This window comes from Notamacropus eugenii, chromosome 3 (assembly GCF_028372415.1).
Source record: "Notamacropus eugenii isolate mMacEug1 chromosome 3, mMacEug1.pri_v2, whole genome shotgun sequence".
Lineage (NCBI taxonomy): Eukaryota > Metazoa > Chordata > Mammalia > Diprotodontia > Macropodidae > Notamacropus > Notamacropus eugenii.
In genome coordinates this window covers 58,431,186-58,454,455 of record NC_092874.1, presented here as the reverse complement: position 1 = coordinate 58,454,455, position 23,270 = coordinate 58,431,186, and the positions used below count along the sequence as shown (strand labels likewise).

Sequence of the window (23,270 nt, the reverse complement as noted above, 5' to 3'; positions counted from 1 at the left end):
TACAGTTCAAAATCTGGTACTGTTAAACCTCCTTTCTTTACAGTTTTTTCATTTGTTCCTCTGATATTCTTTACTTTTTGTTCTTACAAATGAATTTTGTTATGGGAGCCTCGGTGATTCAGGTGTCTGTGTAGGGTCAGACCACTGATTCCCTAGAACAAACGTCAAAATCAATGCAAAGCTAGAAAAGTAAAAATGAGAAAAAGGGATGCTGTTCATTTAAAATAATTCCATCTGACCAAAGGAAAGCAGTTATTGAGGATATACAATGGTATATGGAAAGAAGAAAGAAACCAGATTTAATCATTTTACATGGATAAATTTCACTGATGGGAATCAGTTGACGTTAATGAAGAAACAATGGGAGAAACAAAAGCCTAAAAATCACCTTTGTTAGTCAATGCTTGAATGAGGCTATTAATCAGAGATGTATGGCAGCCAAGAAAAATACTGGTTCAGAATATATTTGTTTATAAAGTTGAGTGAAAAACAGTAATTGAGATTATGGGCTATATTACCTCATAAAAGGGGAAGGAGTGGACAGTAAAACCAGTTTAAAGAAAGCTCAGCAAGAGATCCAACTTTAAGCAAAATCTCCCCATGGGTATTTCAGAATGAAAAATAGATAATAATCAATAAAACATAAATATAACAATAAACAAAAAAATATAATGGCCCTGCTTGAAAAAAGGTAAATAATTAAAGTTAATTAGAATATGATCTAAAAAAGTTCTTTAACAGGATGCAATATAAGAAATATTGCAGGTTCTTAGACACATTGAAGGGAAGCCTTATATATTCTTAATATCTTACCAAGTTGCTGTTCAGACCAATCCAGACAGGCTCATTGTGCTTCTGCATTTCCAGCCATACATACGCATTGACATAGGGGTCTAGGATGCTGGCAATTTGGGCGGAACTATCCTCACAATACGCTTTTGCATCTTTCCATTTCATTTTCATTGCCTTGACTGAATAGCTACTGTCACCATACTTGGTGAAGTCCTCAGATGCTGGTGTCACGGAATGAGGCAGAGCAGGGTCTGAAATTTTAAAATATGTATATGTATATATACATACATATGTATATTGGATATCATTATCATCCCGATAAATGAAATTGATTAAACTGAGGCCTCACAGGGTGCATGGCCCTGTATTGGCAAGGAATTAATAGAGCTAAAGATGCATCCTAACAGATACAGAACAGTACATATCAATTCAACGCAGAGCATTAAAATGTACAATGTGTTCTTTGACCATTTTCCTAGAATAAATAGACATATTTTGATCTTTATTACTAGTCCTCAAAGGGAGTCATTTCCAAATTGGTTAAAAAGCAGTTATGTGTTAAGACCAGGTTTATCTGATAAAGAAATAAATTTTTTCCCAAATGACAAATAGAAAGACTTCTTGCAAATTTAAGAGAACTTAAGTTTTCAGACAACTAAAAATGAAATATACAATGTCAAAGGATGAATTAATTTTCCTAGAAAGGAGGAATCTACTATCCAGGCATAATTTTGAACCTTCTCCCTTTCAATTTTCTTTCCCCATTTTAGTTGAATTCCTGTGTTAGGAATTATCATGATCCTCCAAACCAACAGAGTGTGCCTCCCTATGGTAGTATATAGTATGCATGTAGAATAAGTTCTGGTCCTGGGCAGGAATTATTTAGGAAAGCCCTGGCTCAATGAGAGAGTCCATTCTCATTGCTGACTCCTATTGACTCTTGCTTAGGCTTTGATTCTGACCTCTTGTTGTCCATTGTCTTGGCACCCAGCCCCATATTAATAAATAATACCTGATTTTCTAATCTGATTGTTGCAGTCTTTTCCTCACTCCTACTCCCCCAGAGAATGTGAGTCTGACATTACAATTGACTACAAGGGAGTTTGGGAAACTGGTTCCCAATATATACCTCTTTGGCATACATAGAATGCATCATTTGTTTGATTGCTAAGTTGGAGCTCTGTGGATCTATATCTATGTCTTTGTCTATCTACATCTATATAGTAGCTGTACCACTTATCTCCTCCCTTGCTGTAAGTCATTGGATCTCCTCCATTTGGTACCTGCTTTTCTTTGTTACAGGGTCTTGTGTGCCTGGCATATGGTACTATATAAGTAACTATTATTATGATTACTATTATTATAACTCCAAAAGTCTATTTGTCCATGGTCACACTGGTGGGGTTCCTCACTGGCAATGTGGCGGCAATAGTGTCCCTTGGAGCAGTAGTGATTGACAGCAAGGGAAAGCATTTGCATCAGGCATTTTGACCATCATCAAAAGATAAAATCTGACTCTTTGATAGGACTGTGCTCAGGGTAAAAGTGAAATATGAACTGCCTAATTAGCAGAACTGCACAACTGTATCATGCCTTGATTAGATTTAACTAATAGCCTCTTAGCAAATTTCAACAGTAACTATAAGTAAGTTACTAAATTCTGGTCTAATCATTCTGTAATACATACTATTATTCCTTTTGCCTAACATTCATTTTTCTTCCAACAGTTAGAGCAGTTCACAAATGCCATAGTTTGCCTTAGAATATAATGGGTTCCTCATTGGAAGGCTTCAAATAAAATCAAAGAAATGATTACTTTCTCTTTAGGGATCTTTCTTTTTAGGGATAAATGACCTATCCCCAAACCTGATTCATGTTTGTGTACTGGGTTCTCTTTTTTTAACTTTTCCTTTAAAAAAACCCTTAGGCTTTGCTCCCTATTATTATAATTTCCCCAGAATTGCGGGGTTGGGATGATGAGCCAAAGAATGTGAGAATTTGGACATCCTATTTTATCCATTGAGAAGTCAGGCTTCCTCTAGAGTGAAACCCAGGCAAAACACAATGGTTAGATAAACACAAGAGCATGGTGCAGGTAACCAGCATGAAGACAGCTGAGTGGTTTTCCCTAAATACCATTTTCTATTCTTCTGGTTTCAGCTTCAGGAGTTTTTGTTTGCCTAACGTTCCTGAATTCTGGACCTCTTCACTTTGCAGATCAAATACATCTGCTTACTTCTTCCTAGCTTTTATGACCTCTATCTCAGAAAGCTTCGAGCCCGCCAGATTACCAGCAGAGAACCACAGATTCTCATTCTCATTGAAATGAACCTTAAGGAGTAAATTCTCTGAACAATAATCCCCCCCCCCCAGTAACATATTTGAAAAGTAATCACTGATTTTATTTGAAGTCCTCCAATGAGAAGAAGCCCATTATATTCCAAGGCAAACTATGGTATTTGTGGACTGCTCTAACTGTTGGAAGTTTTTCCTTTAATTAGCTGATATGTGCTTCTCTACAGCTACCAGCTGTTTATTCCCCTTCTGCCTAGCTGAAATGTACTTCTGAGACTTCCTCTAGCCCACTCTGTACTATAATCAACTGAGACCTGTTTTGTCAGTCCAAGTTACAAAACAGGAATGTGAAAGAAACACAAGGAGAGCAATGCAGGGTTAATTGATATTGAATGAAATCTCTGAATGAATTAAAATCTGTTTTCCTTTTGTCTGCTGTTGCTGCCACCTTGTGTCAATAGAATATTATGGAGAGAAGTAGCTTGGGCTATCTCCTTTTCGTTTCTTTCTTTCTTTTTGCTGCTTCATAAAAGCTAAGACCTCCGTTAATATAGCAGAGAGTTGTTCAAAGATATCTTATTTTGAGGAGCTCTATGGTTATCTTTGGAGAAAGAAATGGTAAACCCCTTTATCAAGAAAATACAATAATGAGGTCACAAAGAATCAGGTGTGACTGAATGACTGAACAACAATGTTTGTCTTAATAGATTTGGAAAATTGGCAGACCATCCAAAAAAAAATGAAGACAGGCAAAAATTACCATTACTAATAATTGGAGAAACAGCCAGAGGAAAATTCCTATAGGTGGCTATTATTATGAAAAGAAACCGCTAATCTGCTCCATTTTGAATTTTGCAATTAGATACAAAATCTGAAAAGACATTACACGTTACTAAGACAGGTCCACCTAAGGGTAAACAGCAGAGGCGTATGTGGTGCCTTTTTTGTACTTTTGAGAATCTTGGACCTACTGTAGAGACAGCTACAGAACAGTCTCTAGTTTGAACCCTCCCAGGACAGAAGGAATACAAAACACTAACATATTTATGAAATCATGTGGCAAAATCTTTTACATCCTTAATGCTAGCTCTTGACATCAATATCAACATTTCCTGGTTTCCCAGAAAGGGTTCTGGGGGTATGTGAGAGGTGGAAAAGTTTCTTCCATGTACCTCCCATCCTAAGGGCTGCTCCAAAGTGATAGCCAATCTTTTAGTTATATTCCCTAGTAATATTCTTGTAGATACTTTTGTAATAAAGGAATTCTCCCTAGACAGGGTAGATAGATACTTGTACTATAGCATTATGCATCTAAATGCCAAAGAACTAAGGATCATCAACACAGACATGTCTAAAGTATGGGTCAGGTATGACAGAACATCTTGGTCACACCTATATTGAATGCTTATGATTGTCAAGCACTGGGACCATCATGATAGCAATGGATCAAGCTCCTATGATAGCAGGCATGGGAGCACTGATGTAAAGAGTAATGTTACATCTATTACATCAAAACTCCATTGAGCTCCAAAAATATTAATAGTGTTTTGCATTTTTTTGTCATACCTCAGATCATTAGAATAGGGAAGGGATAAAGGGACTCTACCTGGACAGATAAACAATTGCTTTATAATTTGTAGTCTTAGAGGGGCATTGAGAGGGTGAGCAAATTGTCCAAGGGGACAGAGTATGGGGTCAGCTATGGGACTTGAACTCAGTTCTACTTGATTCCAAGTCCAACACTTTATTCGCTATGCTACTCTATCTCTTCAACTTGAGAAAAAATTGTGGAGTTGGTCCCCCCCCCTCTTTACTTCAACAGAGCAGCTGAGTGATGCCATGGTGCACAGAGCACTGAGCTTGGAATAAGGAAAACTCATCTTCTGAGTTCAACTCTGGCCTCAGACACTTACTAGCTGTGTGACCCTGGGCAAGTCACTTTAACCTGTTTCCCTCAGTTTCCTCATTTGTAAAGTGAGATGGAGAAAGAAATGGCAAACCATTACAGTATTTTTTGGAGAAAACTCCAAATGGGGTCATGAAGAGTTGGGCAAGACTGAAAAGGACTTAACAATGAAACGTAATAGAAAGAGGGAAACTGATAAACTAACTCCCTAATGTTATAAAAATTCTCTGAAGAGAAAGCATTAAATAGAAGAGATTAAAAATAGAAAAGTCACTAACTTCAAGTTGAGTAAGCATAAAGCTTCTTGGTGATAAAGATCTGGAAACATCATTCAATTAATTCCATAAGGAATTATAACATTGCCAATTTCTGTTCACAGAAAACGAATTCTGCTGATAAGGCTTTTTAAAATTGGTTTGTTTAAATGTTTATTATGAGTATACATTTCCCTCTAGGCTGGAGATGATGAACTATTCAGAGAAAAGTATATGCAGTCAACAAAAAAATCACAAATACAAATGTTTAACTCACCAGAATCGGTCTGGCATATGTAGCCTTTTTCATTGTCACAGATTTCATCAACCCATTGTCCTGCCTCCCTCGATGTACCTCCAACCATAACGACACAATCAACCTAAATGTGGGCAGGTGGGAGATGGAGAAAAAAGAAGATGAAAACCTATCACAGATGATTCAAGGGAAGGGAAGAGAAAGGGAGGGCATGGAAATAGAGGGGAGAGGAGGCAGGACAGAACAAAGCAAGAGAACCTGCAGTGAACACTTACATCTTCATAGGAAAGGAAACTTCTTCGTCCAGCAGGGAAACCTTTTGCCCAGTTTGTATACTGGACTCCTCGGCCATCTGTCCAAAGGAACTTGTTCTCTGAATTGATGTCATTCATTCCAATCCAACTGTCATGGTCAGAAGTCCTCAGTTGAGTGGTGAGGAATGCTGGAAGTGTCATGTGATGATTTTAGTCTTTGTCACATTGTGAAAAATAATTCCAAATAATATCAAAATGCTTAGTCTATATTATTATCTGCAAGGATCATTTGAAGATATTTATGCTATTGCAAAATAAACTAGAAGAGTATTCCTACTACCCAGACAATATAAATCTACTCAAACCTTCTAAGAGAACTTTCTCAAAATGTACTTTTTGGGTATTGTTAGTAAGATCCTCAGAGTGGTTACAATAGACAGGGAAACTGGTAACAAGAGAATTTGGCACTGGTACAGTCCTAATTAGGAGCCCCTGAAACCCAAAGTTGTTACATAGTGAAGAAACCATTTGAATCAAACACTAGAAACCATTTAAATCAGATGACTGAAGTGGGGCAACACCAGGAAGACACCACAAGGAGATTTGAGAATTTAGAGTTGAAAGGGACTCAGAGAGACAAAGTCCAATTCCCTTGAATTCAATGCACAAACATTTATCAAGCAGCTGCTATCTGCTGGGAGCTGAGGATTACGATGATAAGAACTAAAAAAATCCTGTACTCAAGTTTTCATTCCACTGAGTGGACATGGGCATGGACATAATTAGTAAACACTCAGTCATACAAAGTCATTTCAAAAGGAAGAGGATGCTAGTAATTGGGGGGATTAGGATAAGGGGAAAAAAATCTAGAGATTCAAGTATCTGTGTGTTCTGTTGATTCAAGGCCAAGAAATGGAATGCACTATGAAAATAATAGGGGTAATTATGGAAGGAGACTTGGGCCCCATGGTACATGATGTGGCTCTGGCTGATAAAGGGCAAGAGATTTAACCTCAATTTCCTCATTTGTAAAATCAAGGTAACAATATTTTTACAATCTACCTTAGGATTGTTGTGGAAAAATTCCTTTGTAAACCTTAAAACAGTCTATAAACATGAGTCATGATTATTTTTACATCTTTGTTTCTTGGGATGGTCTGCTATGGCCAACCTGGGAGAGGACAAGAGCATCACATCACAGACAGGTATGGTTGGACCACCAGAGGGAACCACTGAAGTGGGATCATAGATTTTCATGGATAGTGACTATTCTTACATCTTAGAGCATCTTCTGACTCTTCTTTCCAATGAAAGAGGGAAATTTGTCTTTGAATCCGAGGCAGAAATAATTACTCATGCAGGCAGATATTGACTTACTTTTATTTATTTTTTTCAGTCAACAAAAATCCATCTTCTCTTCCCCTCCCGTTAAGAAATTCAGAAAGGGTATGGCAATCTTTAAATTATTTTCCCACTCCGGGGAAGCAATATTTACAATGCTCTTGAGTGAGCTTATCAATTTGTGTTTTTTTTTTTTTATTGTTAGCCTTGGATTTATTCCTTAAGTGAGAAAAGAATATGTTTCAGCAATAGGAATGAAACCTGCTAACTTTTCAGCCTTAAATCTCTTTCGTAAATGCCCCAGATAAGTATTTTAAAACGTTTTTCCTGCCTAGTTAATAAGTGTTATTTAGTCTTGAGAGGACTTCATTGTGAAAATTTCTATTACCTTGATTAAAACTTTGTTCTGCCCAGAAACACTGATTTCTAGCCAAAGTAAGAAATCAATGATTCTTCTTATCTATTAGGCTGTTGTGGAGGTCAATAGTAGAATTACTGGCGCACGAATGGGCTAGAGAGACCACAAGCTGACATCACTGCAGCAGACTCAATCATTCTATGCTCCTGTTTCACCAGCTTCTCTCCCCTGCCTTTTCCAGGTGATAAGATAACTTACCTTACAATTTTATTTTCTGCTTATGTTTCTATTTCCTAAAAATCAACTTCCCAAAGCTGTTTCTTCCCTCCCACCTCGTGTAGATTCCCCAGTGCAAGATCAACCTGGGAAGAATTTCATTTTGTTGTACCTCTTCACCCTATGATAACTGACCTCAGTGGACAATGTCAGACTTTTCTAGTCCCTGAGAGATTTTTATTTAAATTTTGCGTGAATTGTGTGAGGAAGAAAAGGTTGAATCATTCAGTTCTCTGACCACCCCTGCACATTCCCGATTATATTTGGGAAGCTTGAATGCTCCCAAGAACCAGGAATCTTGGGTCTTGAGCAATGAATGGGTATTTAGACTGCAGGTTCAAGGTCTGAAGGGAATTGAATTCACCATGGAAGGGGCTGCTGGTTGACACCAGTTCTTACATATCCCAGTAATTAATCTCATAGGATCAAAGATTTGGAGTATGCCATATTCCTAAATGCCACGGGGCCACCTGCCACCCTTTCTGAGCACTGCCTTTCCTGCCCCAGGCCAACTACACCGGTAATTGGACTGTCCTCCATGTTATGTCCTACCCCAAATGAATTTGCTCAAGGTAAAAGAAAATTCTTGGACCATTTCTTTTTTGCTTTTCCCACACTAGAAGATTCAACTTCATTACTTGCAATGAAACAGGCAAGTAAGCAAAAATCTCTGTAATAGTGTAGGTTTTATATAGAAGCTACACTGCCATAAATAAAACCTAGTCTACCATGATTGGGAAATGTACTTTGGGTATTTCAAAGTGAATGTTTCATAAGCATCTCAAATTCAGTATCCCCAAAATAGAACTCATTATCTTTTCCTAAAAAAACCTAGCCCTGAATTTTACTGTTTTCATCATGGACCCATTATCCTTCCAGTCTGCTAGATTTACAGCCTCAAAGGTATCTCCTCACTCCTCACTCCTACTCACTCCACAAAGTCATTCAGTTGCTATATGTTTTCATTGCTACCAGCACATCTCTCTACTCACATGGCCACCATTCTACTGACCCTTATCATTTATCACCTGTACTACCACAGTGCCTCTTATTTGTCCTCCTTATCTTGAGCCTCTTCTTTTTCCAATTCATCCTCCTCATAGTAGCCTAAAGCTTAGGTCTGACCATCTCATTTACCTACTCAATAAACTCTAGTGGTTCCATACTGCCACTGGAATCAAACATAAATTACTCTATTTGGCCTGCAAGTACTTTGATCTTTGTTCACTTTGCTTTATATTACTTTTTTAAATATTAATTCCCTCCCCAAATTGACCTTTTTGCTGTTCTACATATATGATATTTCATTTCCCATCTCCATACATTTGCACTGGCTGTACCCCATTCCTGAAAAGCACTCCTTCCTCTTCTAAATCCCTTGTTTCTTCCCTTCTAAACTCAGTTTAAGTATCACCTTCTACATGGAGACTTTTGGGATTCAGTTCCTAGGGCTCTCTCTCCCAAAATTTTGATTTATATTCTCTATATGTACTTAATTATGTATATTTTTTCTCTCCAGATAAAACATAAGCTCTTTGAGGCAAGAAATTGTTTGATTTTGCTTTTGTACCCCCAGTACCTAACACAACGTCTGGCATGTAGTTGATGCTTAATAAAATTTGCTTATTAACTGGTTGATCGAAGCTGAACATTTCCAAAATATCTACAAATATGGCCTAGATGGTCCATCGATAAATAAACTAGGTAATTTTGGCTAGCTTGTTTACTATTTCTAGTCTCCAATATTTGCAGCTTTAGAGTAGGAACTCTGTGACCTGCTCCTAGGTCAGCAATTCACAGCAGGATAAAAATTGCTAAGAGGATTTATCATGGAATTTTGGAAAATCTCCTGTCCCCATATGTGATCAACAAATATTGATTTATGATAATATGAATGCTTCTATGAATTATATACTGGCAAAGTATTCTGAGGTGTTAGGAGATTTTGTCAATATTGGGCTAGATCTTGTCAGATAAGCTTATTACATTATGAATTATTACTTTACTGGAGACCTTGGAAGCCGAAAAAGTGAATTTCCTTATACTCAACATGGAATTCATTAATAAATATGAACTAGATTATTATTATCTAATATTTATCACCAGCAACATGCTAGACAAGTACCACAGTTGTTTGGAAAGAATTACTATCATTAATTATTAAGTGTCATCAACCCTTGTACTGTACCTTGTTCTTTACTACTATGTATGGAAGGCAGATTTCCTCCCAATTTCTGACAATCCTTACGAGCATTTTGCCAACTTTTCCTCTCTTCTATTTTAAATCCAAAGAATCTGTAGCACTGAAATTGGAGAGAAGAACAATATTTATCCAGGTTAACTAATGGTAAAAAAAAATCTAATAATAGAAATGTTACAAAAGGTACATTTTCTCATAACTGAATTGTATTATAAAAATTAGAGTTAGCACTATTCCAGAGGCAGTCGTACTGTTGAAATAATCCTCATTTAGGAATAAAAAGGCCTGTATATGAATCCTGCCTTGTGTGTGATTTAGGCCATTTAACTTCACTGGGACTTAGTTTCCACATTTGTGAAAAATAAGATGACCTCTGAGGTGGCTTTTACCCCTAAAGCTATAAACTTCTTATAAAACTCCATGGCAGTATTCTTTCCTAGGATAAATAATGAATACATTCTTTAAATATCTCCTTCCTTCCTTTCCTTTTTTCCTTCCTTCCTTCTCCTTTTACCTCTCCTCTCTTCTTTCCTCTTCTTTCCTTCTTTCCTCTTTAAGTCTCCTCATTTCACCAAACTAGAAGAGCAAAGACTACTCACAGGCCCAATTCCATTGCCGATTACCACAAGAGCTCTGATCTGTTTCTGACCTGGACTGATTTTCCACTCCTTAGGCAACCTTGTGGCCTTCTGCTCTGGAATGGGGGAGGGGAGGACAGGGGGTTTCACCCTATTAATATCAAACTTACTGCCCAAGCAGTGTAACCCATTGTACCTTAGAGCTCCTGAGCTCAGGAGATCCAATGGCCTCAGCCTCCATGGTGGATGAGATCAGAGACCTATCTACCATACCTAGTGATCTCTCACTTGCCACTGAGAGTCTTGCATAGGCAGTTCCACTTAAACCTACAAGTAATTTCTCTGTTCATTACTTCTGCAAACATTCTCTTAGTTCTATCCAAGTTTCTTTGAGCCTATCCACACTGATTGATACAAAGACTGCTGGTAATAGCTATAATACCTTGTTCTGGAATAACTTCCAACCTCCCTGGCATCCTCCAGGAAGTGGAGCTGGTGTGGGAGAGGCAGTGGTATTGATGCTACTGTTATGTCGCTCGCAGATAAAGGCATTCGGATAACCACAGTTAATGTCATTCCAAAGCCCTGTCAAGAAAATCATTTGAAAGGCAAATTTGCTATATTAAACGGACATTTATAATGAATGAAAACACACTATTTTATACTTTTAAGTGCTTTTTTTGGTTCCATAAGGATATTTAAAAATAGAAAACTGCTAATAAAATTCAATTTTACCTAAGTTCCTAGGAAAAATGTATTCAAGACACTTCACTTTCCCTTCTCTGGAATACTTGTGGTATTTATTTAATAAACACATTTTTTACTTTCTACCAGGTACCCAGTATTAAGTAGTCCTGATCCTCAGGGGACATATAATCTACTGGAGCTGAGAGAGGAGGTGAGAGACAATATGCAAACAGAGAAGTCAACAGAAAATGCATTCTAAGAAATCAGAAGAGGGGGACACAGTCTGTAAGTTGAGGGATCAGGAATGACCTGGTGGTTCTAGGTGGTGGCACTCAGCTGATCCTTGAGAGAAGCAAGGGAGTCAAAGAAGCAAAGGTGAAGAGAGAGTAGATGGCAAGCATGGTGGACAGCAGGCATGAAAGAAGCAAGATCTGAAACATCAAGGATGAGGAACGGGATACATTCCATGATGGGAAGTCATGGGAAATCCATCTGGAAAGATAGGTTAGAGCCATGTAATGGAGGGTTTTAAATGCTCCAAAAGGGAGTTTGTATTTTATTTTAGAGGCTCTGAAGTTTCTTGAGAATGAGAGGGACTTAGCTCTGTTCTTCAGGAACAGATTGGCAGTTGTGGGAATGATTAGTTTGCTTTTTCCATGATCAAAACAGACTGCATAGTGTCAGATTTGAGGGGTAAAGGCAAATTAAGAAAAAAAAAGGAAAAAGGGCAGAGGAAGTTATGGAAGTTAATAATAATTCTAAACCCTATTATAGTAACATATAAATTCTGTAATATTCTAATTTAGCTCACCAGAAGAGGTATATAAGACCACACAGTTTTCATCATCATTGGCAAAATTGGGTTCACCTGGAGCCCAAGATACATAATTCACTTTAGTACCATCCATCCATCTGCAAAAGTAAACATACCAGAAGATAAATAGAAACCTGTTTCCATCACAAACACAGGTGCGAGGGACTAGTTTATTTTAATATTATAAAAACTCTATAGTAGAAAGTTTGAAAGATGATTTTTAAAACCTTGTGATATCTATGAAAATTATCAGAAATCATTACATGGCAACATTTCATTTATTCTATAAAATGTGCTTTGATCTCATCCAAATTTACTGTTTGCCGCTAACTTTTGCCTTATCCAACCACACTGCCTTGCAAACAGGTGTGGGAATTTTGGCATTTCTTAAGGAGCAATGTCCTTCAGTAAGATAACATTCAATTCCATTCAATTAATTTCAATTAAATTTCATAAACTTTTATGAAGTTACTGTTATGTATAAGACACTATACTAGACATTGTGGATCCAAAGATAAATATAAGAAATTGTTTCTATCACTAAAATACTTGTTGTAACAATTGGTCTGACACTTTATGACCCCATTTGGGATTTTCTTGGCAAAGATACTACACTGGTTTGCCTTTTCCTCCTCCAGCTCACTTTACAGATAAGAAAATCAAGGCAAACAGGGCTAAGTGACTAGCCCAGAGTCAGTTAGAAAGTGTCTGAGGTCAGTGCTCTATCCATGGTACCACTTAGCTTCCTCCATTAAGAGGCTTATATTCTACTGAAACAAGGAGGGAGGGGGTTGATAGTGGGGGAAAACTCCAGCCTTCTACAGATGCAGATTGAAAACAGCAAAAAAAAATTGAAATTCTCCCCACTGACACATTTTCCCACAAAATCAAAACTAAAGGAGTCATGGGCTGATCTATACAAATTCATTCTAATCTCTTCTCATTCTGACTAAGGCTAATAATAGCCATAGTTTGTTAAAAGGATCATTTATTATTTGAAAGAACTGGAGAGCAAAATATAGTATATATTGTTATATGATATTTTTGCTTAATTGTTTTTCTTCGACCCAAGAAAGAGTTCAAACCAGAAGGGTGGTGTGAAATGACTGAGATATAAAGACACAGGGCATCAATAAAATGTATTTTTAATATATTTTATTTTGCCCCCAATTACATGTTAAAATAGATAAGCAATCAGATATGGGCTATACATATTCGTGAAAGAGAAAAATTAATAAACATTAAGGAAGGCTAACATCATTAGTGGTAAAAAAAAAATCCCTACATTACTACATCACTACATTAAATCTATCTATATGTGGTAATTCATCAAGTATTAATTGTAGATTTTGTATAAGTCAACCAGTCAATAAACCTATTTATTTATTATTTTATTGATTTATTTTATTATTTACTTTTTTTAAAAGTACTAAGTTCCTACTATATGCCAGACATCGCACTAAGACACTATGCTCGATATTTGGGATATAAAGATTAAAATAAACTAATTTCTCCTGTTGAGAGTTTACATTCTACTAGAGGTTATACACATAGGATTAATGGAAGATAATTTTAGGAGAGAGAAAGCAACAGTGAGTAAGGGGAGCAGAAAAGGCTTTATATAAGAGTCGGTACTTGATCTGAGCCTTGAAAGATGATAAGGATTTTGAGAGGCAGGACTGAGGAAGGAGTAGTTCCAAGGCATGCATAGAAACAGGAGATAAGAGTATTGAATAGGCAGATTTGGTAGGAACAGAGAATTTGTGAAAAGATATGTAGAAGCCAGCTTTGGGAAGTCTTAAATGGCAAGCTAATGAGTTTGAATTTTATATTAAGGGTCACCAAAGGTTTTTGAGCAGGCAGGGAAGGGACATGGTCTTAACCTTGCCTTAGGAAGGTTATCTTGACATTTAAATGAAGGCTGGGTTAGAGAAGGGGGAGATTGAAAGTGGGGGAATGACTTAGAAGGCTCCTAACATGGTCTAGGAAGGAAGGGTTGGGGGTTTCACCTGGAGGGGTAGCAGTATGAGTAAAGAGGGGATGCTGTGAAGAAAATAGAGATGTTGATGAAAGAGATGTTGTGAAAATAGCTTAGCAAATGACTAGATTTGGGAGGGGTGGGGAAAGAATAATTCAAGATGACTCTAATGTCTAAAAGCTCGGTGAATAGGAGGATGGTGATGTTATCAACAAGAATAGAGAAGTATGGAAGAAAATGGGTTTGGGAGGAAAGATGAGTGAAATTCTGGACATGTTGCTTATGAGATGAAAATAGGACCTCTAGATAAAGATATCTGTCTGGCGAGCAACTGTCGATGCAGGAATAGAGTGAATGAAGAGATTAGGGCTGGAAAAAATAGATTTGTGGTCATCTGTCTAGAGGTGATAATTAGACCAATAGGAGCAGATTAAATCACTGAGGAAGATGATATAGAGAAAGAAAGGTGCAGGACAGAGCACTGGAGGATGCTCACCCTTGAAGCAATAAGACATAAATGATAGGTCATCAAAGAAGAGGATATAAAAAGACAGATCAACAAAAAAGAGAAGATAGCTCAACCTGATTTCAGACAATTACTGTGTGATACTAGACAATTCATTTCGCCTCTGCCTCAGTTTCCTCAACTATGAAATGATGATAATAAAGCACCTATGTCTCAGAGTTGTAAGGATCAAAGGAGAAAATATTAGTAAAGTGCCTAGCATGGTATCTGGCATATAACAGGCACTTAACAAACATTATTTCCTTTCCTTCTTCTATGATATCTAATGGAAAACATCTGAGATAAGCCTCTTAAAGATGGGAATTTCACTTGTGGAGATTTAACTTCAAAATTATACTATTCCAGCAGCTAGTAGGAAAACATGAGAGATGTTTTGTTTCATTTGCCCAGGATAATACAAATAAAAATGATGTGAGATATCCAAGAAATTCTCTATGTCTGCTATATAGTGCATCCTTCAGAGATAGGCACTACTATAGAAAGAAATGTAGTACTACAGAAAGAAATAATATTTTCCCTACTTACAAAAGATTTATCAAGCTGGAGAAAAAAATAAAATTTTGCTGTTGTTTGTTGCTATAAGGCAGCTAAGTGGTATAATGGATGGTGCATTGGACCATAGTCTGGAAGAGTCATCTTCCTGAGTTCAAATCCAGCCTTGGACACTTCCTAGCTAAGTGACTCTGGGCAAGTTACATAACCCTGTTTGCCTCAATTTCCTTATCTGTAAAATGAACTGGAGAAAGAAATGGCAAAACACTGCAGTATCTTTGCCAATAAATTCCAAATGGAGTCACAAAGAATTGGACACGAATGAAAAAATGTAAAGAAATGTAGTGCTACAGAAAGAAATATTCTTTCTTACTTTTGAAAGATTTATCGAGATGGAGGAGAAAATAATAAATTCTAATTTTATTCTTTCATTTTTAAGGCACTGAATTTTACCAAATTGTTTTAAATTGACTTAGCTTAACTCTGCTGAGAGCAACTGATGTTCATTGGAATAATCTGCTAGAACAGAGAGAGTATGGAATTCAAATTGAGAAAGCTCTGAATTTGAATCCTGGATCTGTTACTGGCTAGCCGTCTGCCCTCAGTCTCCCATTCCTCATCTAGAAAAAGTCATAATAATATTTGCCTTGCGTGCTTCACAGGGTCACTGCAAGCACCAAGCAAGAGAATGATACAAAAATGCTTTGTGACTGTACATCACCATGTAACTGCAACTATCGTTAATATTAGCTTCACTTACGAAAACTTCTTATCCAGGCTGATGAGTAAGCCAATGAAATATGTGGGCTCCGAGTCAAGTGTGGAAACCTAAAATATAGAAACGAGTATTTGGTTTAATATAATTTAATTATGTAAGAATCAAGTGAATTCAGCCAACATTTCTGTTCTCTGATTAATCAAACATCACATTTGTCTACTTTAGGAGAATTTTCTGCCTGTTTTGAGATCTGGTCAAAAACAAGGTTAAATAATCTTTATATCTTTATATAAATCTTTATATAAATAATGCTTCATTTATAAGAAAGAGGGAGAAAAAACACTACATAACACTTCTAATGCATTTTCAATCATAGCAAATAAACCATTCTAAATGGACTTATGATCTACCTTTCTGTCATTTCTAATGCCCATATATCAAAACATCTTTGCTATTATTTTAACAAAGACATTCTTCCATCATGAAGAGTCAGGACCCAAATTCTCCTTCCACCATATTGTACCAGAAATCTGCTCTTAAATTCTAATCCCCATAGAAATAGAGGAGGTAAAAAGTCAACTTAGAGGCATCCAAATATAGGATGTTACATTTCACTCCTCAGTTTTCTTCTTGGAGAGGAAATAATTTTCTTCCAGCAGTTCTGCTATTGCTTAACTTTCACAAAAGCATTCATTTTTCATGTTACCCTTTTGGGGGCTCTATTTAGAGAAACTGCATAAATACGAAGCATCCCATGATGATGTTTGGAGAGGAAAAGAAATGACCAAGTGTTTTTAGTGAAGAAGAATTCTGTTCCTACCTAGAGTCATAGCTGGAGACTCTTACCTTGAGAGGAAGAGGGGCAGGGAAGATGGTGCATGTATGGAGGATAAGGAAAGGGGTTAGAGTCTGTGTGCAGAGGACACAGTGTGAATCTAAGAATGGGGCCAAGTAAGGAACCAGGACTGTGCTGTATGACAAAGGTCTACAGAGACCAGAGAGGATCTGGAATGAGCAGAGAAGGAGCAGCATGCCCTGCCAGAAAGTGTTCCCCCTGGGCCCAGATGCAGAGCCCCAGTGGCTGGGTCCTAGGTATTGCTCTGCACTGTTAACTATTATCCAACACCCTGCAAGTGGACATAGAGGTAAGATGGCAATGGGACTTCATGTGAGTGGTGATACTCTACCATCACATGAAGTTCTGAAGGATCAGTACAGAGCTGGCACAGAACACATTAATGGGCTCTGAGTGGGCAAGCATTTATACAGACATCTATGGAACCTACTTCTAGGGCCTGTGCACAATCATCACCATGCCAGCAATACCCAATAGGTCCCTTTCAATACCACCAATTTGCGCCCCCCCCCCCCCCAGCTTTCTTCTTATGCTATCTTGGGAAGTGACAGGTATGGGACCCATGCTTAGAGGTTGGTATGTTACTGGAAGATACACCACTGGCTGCTATGCCTTCTGAATGAAATGAAGGTCATATCTTTTGCTCAGGCTGTTATTTCCCTTATTCTCTAATTGATAAATATCTTTCTTACATATCTCCACAGAAACTTTTTTTCACTTTCACCGGTTATGGAAACTATGTCTCCAAAATTCCTCTTGCAGAATGCCCGTGCATTTTCCATTGTGGCTTTCTCTTTGCTGAAATAGTACTGGTAATCTTTATAGACCACCCATCCATCTTCAGTGACTGGGGGATCTGAAAGATAAAAAAGCACGTCACATAGGACCCCAGGGAGTGGCCACTGGGCTCAAAAGTCACAAAGAAAGAAGCAACACAACTCAACTGGGAATAACTCCATTCCTTCAATGAGACCCCAAAACAAGAATGTGGACAGGTAGGGGAGGATGAGAGAGGGATTTGGTTAAATAGACAGGATCATTCAGCACCAAGAATCTACTTCTTCCAAGTCTCCAGAAACTTTACTGCCTCCTTGCTCTCCACAACACCAAGAACTTAATGCTGGCATATTAGGACACTATTGGTTTGAGTCCTACTGAGATGAATCCTGCCAAGCATGATCAGTAGTTACATTCATGCTGAGTCAAGGAAAAAGAAAGAGGAGCCTGGAAACTCATTTGCACCTCTCTGATTTTTTTTTAACTGAAGAGCAAACAGAAGGAAAAAAGTATAACTGAACTGAATATTTGAACAATAAGTAAACACATACTGCTTTCAGGGGAAGGTGTTGGCTCTGGTTTCAGTTCCTCTCCTGGAAAACAAAAATAATTAAAATAGAAGATCAACTTCAGCTTCATGGACAAGAGCAACATTGATGAATAAGCAAACATTTTTCTTGTCTTCTCTCTCCTTTTTGTACACTTTTATGAGTTAAAGAGAGGACCCAGCAATCCACAAAGAGGTGAAGACAACATTTGCAATAAATAAATTGAGTTCTGATAATTGATAATTGCTTGTGAAATTATCTATAATTTTTCCTGTTACCCAGGATTTTGAAAAGTAGGGATGGTTTATTTATTTGTGAAACGTCAGATGCAGTTCCTTGCAGGATATTATTTTTCTCAACCATTCATAACAAACTAAACTTTCAAAAATTGACAAGCCTCTAGGCTTGTCCTGCTAGCTCAAATATTTGTTAACTGTATTGGCTTGGACAAGTTACTTAACCTTGAAGAGACTCTATGTCCCCTTCTGTAAAATAGGGATAATAATAGCATCTGCCTCATCTTATCTTCATTGCACCACTTCTTCCTTAGCTAATGAAAAACTGATCTTTCCCTTCCATACCGCATCCTTCTTGTTATTCCAACTTAAAATTTTTAAAAAGGGAATTTTGTTTGTTCATTTCTCCAAATTATGAAGCAGAGTAAAGCACACATACCATACAGAGAGCATGTATAATCCCACCTTTTCTGATATGGCAAATCCAGTTTCGGAGAAGTTCACAGTTAATGTCATTCCAGCGCATGCTAGGATCAGCCTTCAACTCGCCGCAAAATTCAATGTTGCCATAATTATTCGGTTCTCCATAAGACCAGTTCTCATATGTCACCTAGATGGAATGCACCAACTCTAGTAAGTTATAGTTTGCATTTGGTACATAAGCTTTAGAAGCAGGATGGCACAGTCAACAGCTGCTAGCCTCAGAGCCTGGAAACTGAGGTTCAAATCCTGCTTCTGACCAAGTGACCTTGAGAAAGTAGAGAACTTTTCTAAGAAACTTTTCAAAACTTTAAGTTTCAGAGGAGTTGATCTGCATTGGCAGAGGGAGTTTTCTCTCCCAGGAATTTTCTGTATTTTCTATACTATAGGCCCAGTTCTTATATGCTTTGTCCAAATAGGAAAGGGAAGATACAAATTTCAATTATTTTCTTACCCGTTCTTTCTCAGAATGGCCTTGATTCACAGAAGAACATCGTACATAGTAATAACAATACTGGACACTGATCAACTGTGAAGGACTTAGCTATTCTCAGTAATACAATGAGGTAAGACAATTCTGAAGGACATGATAAAAAAAAAATGCTATCTGTCTCCAGAAAAATAACTGATGGCATCTCAAAGCATGCTAATTTTTTTTTGGACTGTTTAGTCTGTTTCTTCTTTCACAACATGACATATTTAAATGTGTTTTGCATGGCTGCATAGATATAACCTATATAAAATTGCTTACTGTCTACGAGAGCAGGGTGGAAAGGAAGGGAGAGATTTAGGTATCCAAACTTTTTTTAAAAGAATGTTAAAATTGTTTTTACATGCAATTGGGGGGAAATAAGATTATTTTTTTTTAAAAAGAGAATGACCTTGGTTCAGAAGCAAGCTGCAAATTAGTAGGAAAGAAAAGGTTTCTGAATGCTTTGTCCTGTCCCAAAACTTTTCAGTTTAATGAAGTATGTTGATATTAATTGTAGGATTTGCCCTACCACCTTTCAGTACAATCAGCTGAATTTTAATCCTATATAATAGGATTAAAAAAAACGTAGCCAGACTTGCAGTACCAAAATATTCCCTGTTTTCATGACCTTGAGTTCCAAGAAAACCGTTTTCTCTAAGTCTCCTAAAGACAGTGAGGTGGAACAATAGGTAGAGTGTGTATCTGGAATCAAGATTTCCTTTTGAATTCTGCCTCATGGATATGCAAACAAAATTGATGTATTTTTCAGTTTGCTGAATTGCTTTCTCACCTTTCTTTGTATTTTTTGTTACACATAATAGCTTGCTGGGGAGGAGAAGGAGAAAGAGATTTGTAAATGAAAGTGTATAAAAATGAAAATAAATGAGAAAGAATAAGTCATGAGAAGGATGAATCAAAGAAGTAGAAAAAATTGCAGAAAACCATTTCATCTTACAATCATCAATTTCTTGACAATGCCAAAGCTCCCTCTACTTTTTTCCACCCATCCAACCAAACTCGGAAAACTTGCTACAGTTACCTGAGAAGGGAGAACTAACTGGGTGCCTAAGGAGTTAAATCCTGAGTAGTGGAGAAAATTGGTCCAAGCAGTCATGAAAATCACGTATCCCCAAGTTAGTATAAACCAAATGATTAGCATCACAAATAAAAAAAATCAGAGGAGCCCCTCATGTATCAGAATGACTAAGGGAATTACTCACTGGGGAACCATCAGACCAGGTAAATCCCTCATCTGTGTTTGCAATTGTCAATCCCAACCAAAAGACATCATGGTAATTTGAAGTACCTCTAAAAAAGATATTAAAGATAAAAACAAAATACGAGGTTATATGAAATAAGTCTAGCAATCTATAAGAACCAAAAGATAAAAGTTGTGTCTAAAAATTAAAGTGGTGAGCATACAAAATAAACTGACACAATACAAAGGCCTTCATAAATTACAGTTGTGTTAGTATACAAAGATATAATCAAAACAGCAGAAAGTTTATGAGAAATTATTCCAAAGAACCTAAAGATACTCAGAGTTTATAGGCTGCAATACAACTCACAATTTATTTCAGTACACATCTGAAAAGAATCTGTCATTTAAATCTGTCCTTAGGTGCATATATGGGAAGGAGAAGGCATAACTATGTTATACCTTCAGTTAGGAACTGTTATAGAGAATTCTGACTTATGCAGGTATTTCTTCAGGATCAGCATGACTTCAGAGATAATCCAAGAGTATTATTGATACAACTATCAATAACCAATTAAAAGAAAAAGTGCTGTGTAGAGAAATAACACCTACATGTTCTGCCATATTGTAACTTGATCTTCTTTACTGGTGATGCTGGCAAGATTCCCACCTATTGCTTTACAAAAGTCACGGGCATCAAACCATGTTTTCTTACTATATTTGCTTTTGTCATAAACCTAAAAGTAAAATATATTTCAAAGAATTATTTTTACAACTCACTTCATCAAATTAAGAAAACAAATTTCTTTCATTTGATGAGATTTCATTTAACGTGGGACAGAAGGAAATATAACTAAGTAAACTAATAACATTTGTGGGTTTTAGCTTGACAGCCCACAACTATTGGCACTGCAGAGAGATCCCTCAAAGATGCCCATAGCACAAACCCAAGAAACACTTTCCAATGTGCAGGGTAGGAGAAGTTGTTTAGGTTTTCCACCATCTGTGGATATGTGGGCAGATTTTCCATAGTCTCTATATGGGTCAGTGTAATATATATGTGTGTGTGTATATATGTATATATGTGTGTGTGTATGTAGGATATATACACACATATACATGTGCATGTTTGTATATAACATGAATATATAGGTATCCACCAATATGTTTATTTCATCAGAAAGTATGATTTGCCTTACACAAGGAATACTTAAATCCCAACCATAAAATCTATTTAATACAATTCTGATGATACAAGATACAAATTCAAAGTCATACCTCTCTATATAGAGAACAATTAATTAATTATAAGTTGTGATTTGAGGGCCACTTCCAAAAGTATCTTCCCTACTAACTTGTCATTATTATCATAGTTACCAATGAGTTAGACAACAAAAATTGCAAAGTTATCTCTGGAGACCTTACTTAAATAAAATTCCACTAGTATGGATCAGTTTATCATTTAGCTGGTTGACATGTTGGACCTTCAGAGCAGGGCAGATAAGGTAGGAGAAAATACATTAGTGTAACAAGGAATGAGAAATTCAGATATAGGAAAAGAATGGGTAAGTTAAGGAGTATGTCAAGAAGATTTCGTGAAAAGAGAAAGAGAGAGAAAAAGAAAGAGGTGATGAAATGCATTACTATGAAAGGAACTCCCAGGGTATTTTTAATTCATAAATATTCTAAATTATTTTTCAGCTTAATGATTAATATTTACCTTGAAACACAAATTTGTTCTGCTACTGGAAATCCACCCATCTGGACATTTTGGAGCAGGGGTGGTTGTGGGTACTGGTGGAGGAGTTGCTCCCTCTGCCCAGTGCTTGCAAACAAATTTTGCTTTCTCTTCACATTTCAGAACATCCCATAATCCACCTGCAAACCCTGTTTTCATGGCAACACACCCTGTCTTTCGTCCTAGACATAAAATAGAGGGAAGCAATTACAACTCTTCTGTAAGCTCAATCATGATGGAACTTATTTTCATATACGTAGGTTAAAAAAGCATACAACTGATCATATTTTCTTAGCATTTCTAAAGATACACATTATTTGGTCACAAAAGTTCACGAAATGTGCATTAAATGCTGTCAAGGTACAAGAATTTGTGGAGTTCCTATTGCATACTCAACTCTATGCATCAGAAATTCTGCAAATACTTGTACGTTGGTTGGTGGATGATACATAATTCTTGCAGAGAGATACAGAAGTATTGGCCATGGTGGAATTTATTTAGTTTAAGAAGCAAAACAAGTGAATATTAAATAATATACACCATGAAGGACTTAATTGAGTGCTAAACTGTAAAGGACAAACTCAAAGTGCTACCGTCATTCACAGGATATTCTGTGGGTTTAAGTATCCAGGCAGGGAATCATGGAGGGAGTGGAGGTAAAGTTGGTCCTTGAGGAAGGGGCAGGATTTAGAAACCATTGGAAAGCCACTCCAAGCAAAGGAGAAAACATGAAGGAGGCATAGAGCTCGAAATAAGAATGGCATGTTTGAGGAATCATGAGAACACCAAACAAAGATGTATCTTGGGGAATGATGGAGAAAAAAACTTAGACCCCCATATTAATACATTCATTTAAGTAATAACAATCAATACACTAACAAACTAGAAAAAATCACAATGAAATTTACATGGAAACATAAGAGGGTCAAAATATTAAAATATATTTCAAAGTTCCTCTTAGAGTCCCAGATAATATACACAATAATAAAATACCACTTTTCTAATGTAAATGAGGTTAATTAATATTTCAGTTTAGCACATTAACAAGCAGTTTTGTCTCTGTCCTTATATTTGGGGCCAGTCTCCCAGGACATTATTTTGTCTCAGTTTTTTTAATTTACATTCTTTCTTTTCGTTTAAAAAATATTGTGATCAAAACCTTTTGATCTAGTAAACTGGAGGAAAAGAGCCAATTTTATTCTTAGCTACTCTATTTGTAATAGGAAAGAATTAGAAACTC

The 23,270-nt window shown here is 36.8% G+C and overlaps 1 protein-coding gene across 1 annotated transcript in view; it reads right to left on the bottom strand.

Moving 5' to 3' along the window:
- MRC1 (mannose receptor C-type 1) overlaps window positions 1-23,270 on the bottom strand; it is a 117,287-nt gene that overhangs the window by 21,858 nt on the left and 72,159 nt on the right. The window contains exons 12-24 of the mRNA XM_072651637.1: window positions 22,013-22,212; window positions 20,905-21,029; window positions 20,315-20,402; window positions 18,608-18,752; window positions 17,910-17,951; window positions 17,274-17,437; window positions 15,768-15,835; window positions 12,009-12,109; window positions 10,953-11,095; window positions 9,921-10,035; window positions 5,779-5,945; window positions 5,525-5,627; window positions 814-1,043 (exon numbers count right to left, since the gene is read on the bottom strand). Of these exons, the coding sequence (XP_072507738.1) occupies window positions 814-1,043; window positions 5,525-5,627; window positions 5,779-5,945; window positions 9,921-10,035; window positions 10,953-11,095; window positions 12,009-12,109; window positions 15,768-15,835; window positions 17,274-17,437; window positions 17,910-17,951; window positions 18,608-18,752; window positions 20,315-20,402; window positions 20,905-21,029; window positions 22,013-22,212 (1,691 nt within the window). The remainder of the gene's footprint in view (window positions 1-813; window positions 1,044-5,524; window positions 5,628-5,778; window positions 5,946-9,920; window positions 10,036-10,952; window positions 11,096-12,008; window positions 12,110-15,767; window positions 15,836-17,273; window positions 17,438-17,909; window positions 17,952-18,607; window positions 18,753-20,314; window positions 20,403-20,904; window positions 21,030-22,012; window positions 22,213-23,270) is intronic.